The sequence below is a fragment of the Poecilia latipinna genome, unplaced genomic scaffold, assembly GCF_001443285.1.
Source record: "Poecilia latipinna isolate Pla-1442-1.1 unplaced genomic scaffold, P_latipinna-1.0 Scaffold1138, whole genome shotgun sequence".
In the NCBI taxonomy this organism is placed as follows: Eukaryota; Metazoa; Chordata; class Actinopteri; order Cyprinodontiformes; family Poeciliidae; genus Poecilia; species Poecilia latipinna.
This window is the reverse complement of record NW_015113754.1, coordinates 97,880-107,022: the sequence shown is the minus strand read 5'-3', so window position 1 is coordinate 107,022 and position 9,143 is coordinate 97,880. Positions and strand designations below refer to the sequence as shown.

The 9,143-nt window shown below is 39.0% G+C and overlaps 1 protein-coding gene across 1 annotated transcript in view; it reads right to left on the bottom strand.

The window, feature by feature from the left end:
• Positions 1 to 9,143, bottom strand: part of plcb1 (phospholipase C beta 1) — a 64,111-nt gene that overhangs the window by 24,547 nt on the left and 30,421 nt on the right. Inside the window, exons 11-18 of the mRNA XM_015052835.1 lie at positions 8,765 to 8,922; positions 7,661 to 7,743; positions 6,667 to 6,751; positions 6,393 to 6,558; positions 4,090 to 4,145; positions 973 to 1,069; positions 656 to 740; positions 165 to 289 (exon numbers count right to left, since the gene is read on the bottom strand). Of these exons, the coding sequence (XP_014908321.1) occupies positions 165 to 289; positions 656 to 740; positions 973 to 1,069; positions 4,090 to 4,145; positions 6,393 to 6,558; positions 6,667 to 6,751; positions 7,661 to 7,743; positions 8,765 to 8,922 (855 nt within the window). The remainder of the gene's footprint in view (positions 1 to 164; positions 290 to 655; positions 741 to 972; positions 1,070 to 4,089; positions 4,146 to 6,392; positions 6,559 to 6,666; positions 6,752 to 7,660; positions 7,744 to 8,764; positions 8,923 to 9,143) is intronic.

Below are 9,143 nucleotides of genomic sequence, written 5' to 3'. Positions count from 1 at the left end.
AAGTAGCCTACAGATTATTTGGTGGGGGGCGGTGAGGGACCTGGATAAAGGCTTGGGGGGCGCTGGCCCAAAAAAGGTTGAGAAACACTGGTCTAACCTGTTGGTTATGAGTTAAAATTCACCTTTGTTGTTTAGCCTTTTCTATTTTATTATTTCATTTTTACCAATAGTTTGGTAGTTGAGAGCCACAAGTTGGCATCCAGCATTCCAGAACAGCTGAGGCATAAAGTTTGACGAGTCCACTCTGGTTCCTTTTGGGTAAATACGACTCAACTGGGATTTATTATATCTTGTCGACACGACATTAAGGAAAACAACTAGAGAATAATTCTCTGGTATAGAGAAATCATGCATGAAATTGTCTTCGGGATATAGATACAAAAAATTACTTAAGGGCTTTGATTTATTTTTTAGAAGTAGATGTTAGTAATTATAAATGTTGAAATGAACTTATAACCTTTGAAGTTCCTCCTCTGCAAGCTGACATAAATACCCAAGCTCAAATAAAAAAAGAATGCTAAAGTTCCTCAGTGACTCATACAGATTTCTGACATTTGAAGTAAAAAAAGAAGCATTGAAAGAGGAAGAGGGAAAACAAAGTAAAGAACTGGTTCCCATGGCGTTCCGCAACTGCGGTATTGGTTGCTAAGGATACTCCACGAACTCCACTGGTGACTTTGTGAGGTGCTCCAAAGCTTTGGTCTCCACAAAAGACGACATGTGGTAACAGCGGGCTGCCTCTAGACACAGAAAAACACAGGAAGCAGCTCATTTCTTGGGCAATTATTTTGGTTACATCACTTCCCTCCTTCAGACATCGGTTTTAGGGAAAATGCCTCAGATGGTCTTATATCCTGATCCTGTCATTTAATAAAAAAGAATATTGAGGCAAAACATGTAGCTGAGTTAGAGACACAAAGATCCAACATTCAAACTGTGTTGCAGCAGATTCTGCATCTGTTGCTCTCTTACTCTTTGATGCTTCAAAGGAGTTGAACTTGGTCGGCTGGACGTAGTTTACCAGAGTTGACATCTCCTCCGTAGCAACAGCTTCTCGCTCTGCAGAGCCCTGAGACGAAGGCCAATAATCACAAGGTTAAACACTGAAATACGATCAAACATTCCTTAAAAACACATCTTCACAGCCAAATAATCATGCACATAGTTGGTTTTGAGAGAGTATGCTGCTCAACAACAGAGATGCAGAACAAATGCACGGGTTTGCTGTTGCACAGTAAAACAACAGCTGTTTCTTTTTGTTGTTTTTTGTAGTGGACATATGATAACAACCAAAAACAAACATCAAATGAGCACACAGCTGGATTGAGATGCAATTCAAGCCTAATAAAGAAACACGCCTTATCTTACTCTTTGTCAGAAAGTTAAGCTAAGAACCGGAGGTGTCATCCAGAACATGTTACTGTGGGATATAATCTCTGCTTCATGGATATTGAGCTGTTAGCATGTCATCATGACAGTCATGAGGCTGTCATACAGCAACAGTCTTCAGATTGAAGATATTTAATTTCCTTTTGGGATAAATAAAGTATCTCTGAAATGAATTCAAATATATTCAGTCTAATTGTGCTTTATGCTCATGGTTGTTCATTATGCTTTTGATTTTATGAAGTGTCATTCTTTGGACAAATTTCAGCTTTCTTTCTTAGTTTCTTTCTTCATAGATTTTATACTCACTGGCTCTGATGCTGCGACCCTCATGGATGTCTACAGATGAGACTGGACTCTCCATAACTGAAAATCTACAACGTCATTCTGTAAATACTGTAAAACCTAAACTCCCTTAACTAACGCAGTCTGCTCTGTCTCTTCTTGTAGACAGAATCACTGACCCTTCTCCAAATCAGTCTGTTAACCAGGAAAACACAAATGTTCTTTAAATTCTTCCCCCATCATGGAAATAGTCTTTGACACGTTCCTTCTTCTCCTAAACTCCACAATCATGTTCTCTGTGGGAAATGACAATTATTTCAAATTCAACAGTAATTGCTACTTTCAATAACTACTGCAGTCTCCAGATTCTTCAACCCCCTGGAAAGAAGTGCACACATTAGGAAATCACATAGTCTGAAGCAGACTTGATGGAACCAGTTAGGGGTTCATCGAATGCATGAGGCGTGTTTAAGATGTAACACCTAAAAACCTGGAGTGTTGATGGTTTAATAGTAAGTGAAGAAAATCAGCTCCCAACTGCAGTTGAAGCAGGAAGTTTACATACACAGGGTTTCCCTCAGTGCATTATAAGCTTGGCAAGCCACCAGGCTTTACTTGCCCCCAAGTCTTCTTTGTTTTTATTTAAATAGGTTATACACCAGTAACCCTGGACCGAATGTGTCTTTGCTACACTGCGCTACGCTGTACACTTTACCAGCAGAGCGCAATTGTTCCAGAAAGACTGGTTTATGGTTGATGCATTGAACAGGGTGCTTGTACCATCCCAGCTGTTTGGGGAAATACTGAAACAACTTCTATAAAGATCAGCCAGGAATTCAAAGCTCAGGTGATTTACCTTCCAAATGGACTATGACCCTAAGCATACAACCACAGTGGCTACAAAGTGGCTTAAGGAAAACAAAGTCAATGTTGTGGCCATCTTAAAACCTTGACCTCAGTCCTATAAAAAGTTTGTAGGCAGATCTAAAAAGGCGTGTGTGAGTGAAGTGGAGAACAAACTTGACTCAGTTCCACCAGTTCTGTCAGGAGGAATAGACCAGAACTCCAAAAACCTACTGAGTAGCTTGAGAAAGGAAATTCAAAAGGTTTGACCCAAGTCATAAAATGCTATGGTGTCAGTGAGGAAGCTTGGGGGTCATTGAATGTCCAAACAGGCTGATGGTTCCAAGCACATAAAGTCCAGCAAAGCATGGCTTCTGAAGAGGTCCTATACTGAAGTGACAATTGTTGTCATTGTTAACTTGAACTCAATCACAAATCTCAACAAGCTCAACTAAGACCTGGGGATGAATGCCATCATGAGGCTGAACCATTTAATTACATCAGTCATTAGAAATGGCATTTGTGTTTTTTTAGATGGCAAAACATTTGTAATATTAGTTGAGTTCAGCTTTTTAAATTGATCTTGTTTTACATGATTTGTTCTAAATAGTTGTTGTGTATGTATATATTGTAAAAAACGTAATGTGACGTGCAGATTAAGCAATATCTGTGTTTCCATTGACCATAGAATTGGGCAATTTGACATTTAAAAAATAAATTCATTGTATGGAATCACGCCAATTTAAAAAAACTCTTTTTTGATAAAAAGTTTTGGCACAAGGATGAGGTGTGTGTTGTTTTTTTTTTTTGGCTGTATCAAAATTGGATTATTTTGTAAATGGAAACACTTATTTTTGCATCACACAAGACACATGATCAACAAGCGGTGCCACTGGTGCAAACCATGAAGAAGACGACGACAGGAAGTGGTAGAAAGATCATGGCACTGTATATTTTTTAGTGACTTATCGCCTAAACAAATTTATTCACATGTGATTGTAATTGCATTTCTTATTAAAAGGAAAAGGTGTGAGTACAAAGTTGTGTTTTTTTGTAATTAGTGGAATATAGACAAAGTTGTACACATTTGCAATGGAACTGCAGCAAGCGTTTGGTCCAATCGATTGTGAAGTCAGGACAGATGGAAACTGACATAAGAGGCACTTGATCACTGCATGTTTGCTCCGGCATACTATTAGAAATATTTGACACTAACACGGAGCAAGAGTACAAACAATGGATGAACTGAATGGATGAGGGCTGAAGTCTTTCAATTAAAAACTGTAACAGTACAAGATAGACCGCATCCAAACACTGACCAAAGACCAAAACCAAGGGAAATGACACATCAAGAACAGCACAGATGACAAATAAAGAGCAGCTTCGGGACAACAGTGAAAAAAAAGGCACAGACTAAAAAAAAACAAAAACAGCAAACATTCACGACAAGATCAACACCAGCATGTAAGAACAGACCAACAAAGCTGTGAAAGCACACATCGCTTGCGAACGATAACAAAGGATGACAGCGGTGAGGGTGGCCCTCTGTCAGCTCTTTAAAACGTCCCCACTGACCTTTTTACCATCATCATCTTCATCATCATCATCTTCCTCACTCTCAGCCTCCATGTCTGTTAAAATTAAATGAGTTGCCATCATCTCCATGTCCCATCTCATTTCTACAGAAGAACTAGAATGAAACATGACTCTGTGGAAGGAAAGAAGCCGGCTGGCTGCGAGGCAGATGCATCATGGGAGGCTGGGTGTGCGTCCTCACAGCACATCGTAGTTTAATTAGAATAAACACAGAGCTCTCAGTGAAAAAATGGTCTTGCAAATGTATTCACACCCTTTGGACTTTCCAACATTTTACTGCACAAGCAAATTCTGGACTACACTGTATTTCATTAAGATTTATGCGACAGACAAACTCACAGTTGTGTAAATTGTGTAAAAAGAAGAAAAAGGATAAATGTTGAAACGTGATTAAAATTTGTAATTGAGTTAATGATAGAAGCTGTAATTAATTATAGAAAACCATGTTTCGACAAAATAAGCAACATTTTCAATTTAAAAACAATTTTGATGCTAATTAATTGAATAAATAAACATACATATGAGCTCAACAAGAAAGATATTTATTGTTTTCAATCTATTATTTAGGTTATTCAACCATCAGATTGGTGCAAAGTGCTATCTAGGTTTTATGAACCTCTGATCGTGAGCAGAACTTCTTTAGAAATGTGGTGATCAGCGTTGGGGACGTCTGTATCGCTGCTACATTTTAGCATTGAGATGCTATTTTTGATCAGCTTCGCTGATAGGCTAACTCCTTTTAGCACAACTTGAACACAACAACAGTCTTTTCTAGCGTCCCATCAGAAAGTTTTTGAAACAAAAATGAACCCTCCGTGGGCCAAGGGAGGAAGCTTTCTCTTGCTGCTATTTGTGGATGTCGCTTGTCTGTCAGATGTACAAATGTACCAGAAACATACAAACATAAAGGTTCTACTTGGAAGAAAAGCAATTAATTGTCTTTGTAAATTTGTAACACCTTAAAATCTATGTAATTAATGAATCAAAATTAACACGTTAAAGTTCCAGCCCAATTTTTTTATTAACATAAAAAAATCTGATACTTTTTTTGTCTAATTAAAAAAAACACTCCTAAATAAAAAACAGTGCAACCAAATAGCAAATGGGCACAGCAGGCAGGTCAGAGATGAAGTGCTGGATAAATTTTAAGCGGTGTTTGGTTACAACCCATTGTCTGAAAACAAAATAGAGTTTAGCACAACTGTGAACTGACCAGTAAATGACCATCCATCTGCACTGACAGATGGTGCAAGAAGAGCATAAGTCAAAAAAGCAGCCAATAAATCCATGGTAACTCTGGAGACGGTTCTATGCAAATAACTGTTTAAAAGAATATACCATAGTTATGTTGGTATCTGCATGCTTTGATGCTTTTCTCCAGTTGATGGAGCCAAAAACAGGAGAATTTCGAATGAAAAACTTGAGACTTTGGCAGATGTTCACCAGAACATGTTAAATGGCCCAAATCTGTATTCAACTGAGAATTTGCAGCAATATTTTTCATCCAGTCTGACTGAGCTTCTTCACAAAAAAGGACTTTAATATTTTTAGTCATAAAATCCCAATGAAATACATTGAAGCTGCTGGTTGTAGCGCTTCATTTTTCAAGTAACAAACCAAAAGATAGGGGCTGCTCTCGGATGAAAACAGACTATTTCTTTCGTATCTTAAAAGTGCTCTGTGAGAAGGAATTTCAGCGAGAAATCCCGGTCTGCTTTCTAAGCCATGGCTGGGATCTTTGGTCCCAGAAAATGTTTTTAAGGACCTGAATGCCAAACATGTCAATACAGCCTTTTAATTTCCCTCTGCGCTTCTGTCTTAATTGGCGTTCAGACCTTCTGAGCTCATCTGGGAGGTCTGTTCATTCCTGAGGCATCCCTGATGAGATGCAGCGGTATGAATGTAAAGACATCTGAAGTTCCACTCCGGCTAAAAGGTTAAGATAAACACACATGAGCCTTGTGAAAGCAACTGATCATTACAAAAACCCCACAAACATGAAATTGTTTTGTGTCTCAGCCTTCTAAGGACGGCTCCGTCACTGAACCTTTCCAGAACGACAGCAGTGACTCATATTTGCAAGGATAGATGTGAAAACAACTCCACAGATTGGGACAAAAAGCATTTTAATTTGAGTCCTGAAGGCTCTGACATTTTGTGTCTTCCTGCAGATAATGCAGCATCACAAATCCCAAAGTAAATGATTGTCCTTTTTTTCCTTTGACTGTCACAGCTGAGCATCTTTCATGTGGATTTCTGAGTCTATTGTCTTTGTGTCATACCTCCCGTGTTGTTGCTAGGAGACACTGGTTCATTGCTCTGATTGGCAGGCTGGTCAATTAGCCTCTTGGTGTCAGTGGTGTTGGCGGGTTTGTGAGATTTCTTGTTTTTGATGAGGATTTTGCCCATCAGCTCCTGAGGACTGGGCAGAGGGACGCCCGCCTCCAGCTGCAGACACGGAAAAAGTGTGAGGAAAAAAATAGCGAAAGAGAACGGCGGTCAGTGCAAGGTTACTTTCAAAATCACAGCATGAAACAATGTTCTGCATTTTCCTACAGGGTATTTGTCCAGAGGATCGATCAGCAATGCTTCTCCGAAAATAGAGCGACAATATTCGGCCATTTTTGCCTGCTGCTTCAAGCTGGAAAACACATAAAGAAATGTATTTACACATTTTATTTCAACACTGACATATTCTACGTAAACAGGATAATACATTCACCAGTCAGTTTAGCTGGTACACCGGTTAAAAAGCAGATCAGTTCAATTCAAAAACAATTTATCTACACCAAAAGAAAATTAAATGTCATAACTCATATCGTCCAAGTGTCTTAAAATATGCTGTGGGCATAAAGTATCTGGAGAAGCAGTCAGTCTTACAACGGATTTGAAGTGGCCTCTGACTGAAGACTGATGCTGTATGACAATCTCATGGCTGTCATGACATGCTAACAGATTCAAATCTAGGCAGCAGAAACAATATTCCACACAAAGACAGCAGCTGCGTTTCTGTTACCAACGTGTGCAAAACCTTTGCAATTAAATAGGAAGCACAATTAAAATCACAATTTAATAAGTTTGTTCACGCAATAAGTCACTAAAAAACATGTCATCATCCTCCAACTTGTTCCTGTCATCGTCCTCTTCATGGTTTGCGCTATCTGCAACCTTGGGCTGCTGACCATGTGACACGTGCTGACAAGCACTGCTAATCCACCTCATTTGCCTTTGCCACTCCTCTTTAAATCTCTGTAATGCTGTATGGCTAGAAAGGCTGGACATTGGATCCAAAAATTAACCAACCATATGGTGGTATCGCAATGCAATTTGGCATCTAGACATGGTGAAGGGAACTTTAAAAGAGAGTTTTATGATGGGGAAGAACAGGATTTAACATGACAAAGACTCTATTGTAATCCAATGCCAAACACCTCTGATAGGTTTTCTAACCTATTGTTAAATCTATCATAAAGCACGAGCTGCAAGCAAGATAGGAAGGTGTATGGAAGAAAAACTGGCTGGTGAGTGTATGTGTTAATAAAGTCCTTACGAGTCGACGTGGTTTTCAAATGAAAGTATGACAGGAAAAGGTGAAGTCTTAAAGGCGCATTCTGCAATGGCTTCAATCACCTCCTACAAAATAAAACAAACCAAAAAAAAATCATCCTTTAGTTGATTTGTCACATATGCATTTCACAAATAGGATATGCAGGAAAACAGCCTTAACAAGTTCTAACATGGATTAGATTTCAGTGAAGCTGACTCAATTGCTTTAATATCAAATCTGTTTAAGATGTTGGTTGGAACCCAGCCAGCGTTGGTGCATTGCCTGGCAACAAGAGACGTGACTGAGACTTAGCCTGACAAGTCAGTCACATGCTGGCTGCAGCCAGCAACATGCTTTTAGGGACAATTCTGGCTGGAAATTTAATCACTTGGCAAAATTGGCAGTGCTGATTTAAACTGGTTGATTTCCTGGCATGATGCTTTACAAGAACATTGATATAACTTTATCGCATTTCGACACATCACAACCATATTATTAGGATTTCTTAGGAGCTGGACCAACACAAGGTAATGTTGTGTTGATCCAGCAATCACAATTAAAGGTAATGTTTAATTGCAAAGGAGAATAAAAATAAAACATGATTTCCAAACCATTTCACTGACCTGAATCTTAAAACAAATGCCTGCTATACAAACTTTAAAAGCATTACATCAGAATTATGCTCTCACTTCTGAAGGTTCATCATATAGGATTTCAGTAAAAACATCAGCTTGTGGCTGTATGTGGTTGTAAAAAATTAACATGTAGCAGTAAAATTGTCAACATGTTACAGATTAGGGCTTTAGGCAGGGCATTCCAGAAGACTATTGTTAGCCTCCTGCTTCGACTATTATAAAATTTGGGTGTTACAACAAGATGATGACCCCAAGCATGAACGGTTAATGATAAATGATAAATTTCTGGATAGCTTTTCCAAAACTTTGCCTTCAACCCTGTCTAAAATTTGCATAATATGCTTAAATTTCCCATGTCTTGAAATCAATAATGAAGCTGTAGTTAATGGATGCGCTGAAGTATGACAAATTTCCGCTGACAACATTTAAGACGTAGCTTTTATCTCACAGTTTCAAATAGTGGCTGACAAACCTTAAAGGAGATTTCAGAGGTCATGGTGAAGCCATGAGTTATGACCGGCTCCTCCTCAGCGGTCCGCCCTTTCCACACGTCTAGTTCCACACAGCGACAACCAGCCAGCAAAACCTGCCGGTACATCTCCACCGAAGAGCTTCCTGCCAGCTGGCCCGCTGAAACACACGTAGAAGGAATATAAACAGAAAGAAAACTGTGACAGCTTGTCGTCGACCCCAGGCAGCCAGACCCACCATACTGTTTACCTAAGATAAAATACAACACTTATGTTAGGGAAATTAGAAATCATGACTAATGACAACAAACTTCTAAAAACAGGTGGAATGTTGGACAAAATGAAAACATACTAGAGATTTTAACTCCTAAGAGCTGAAAA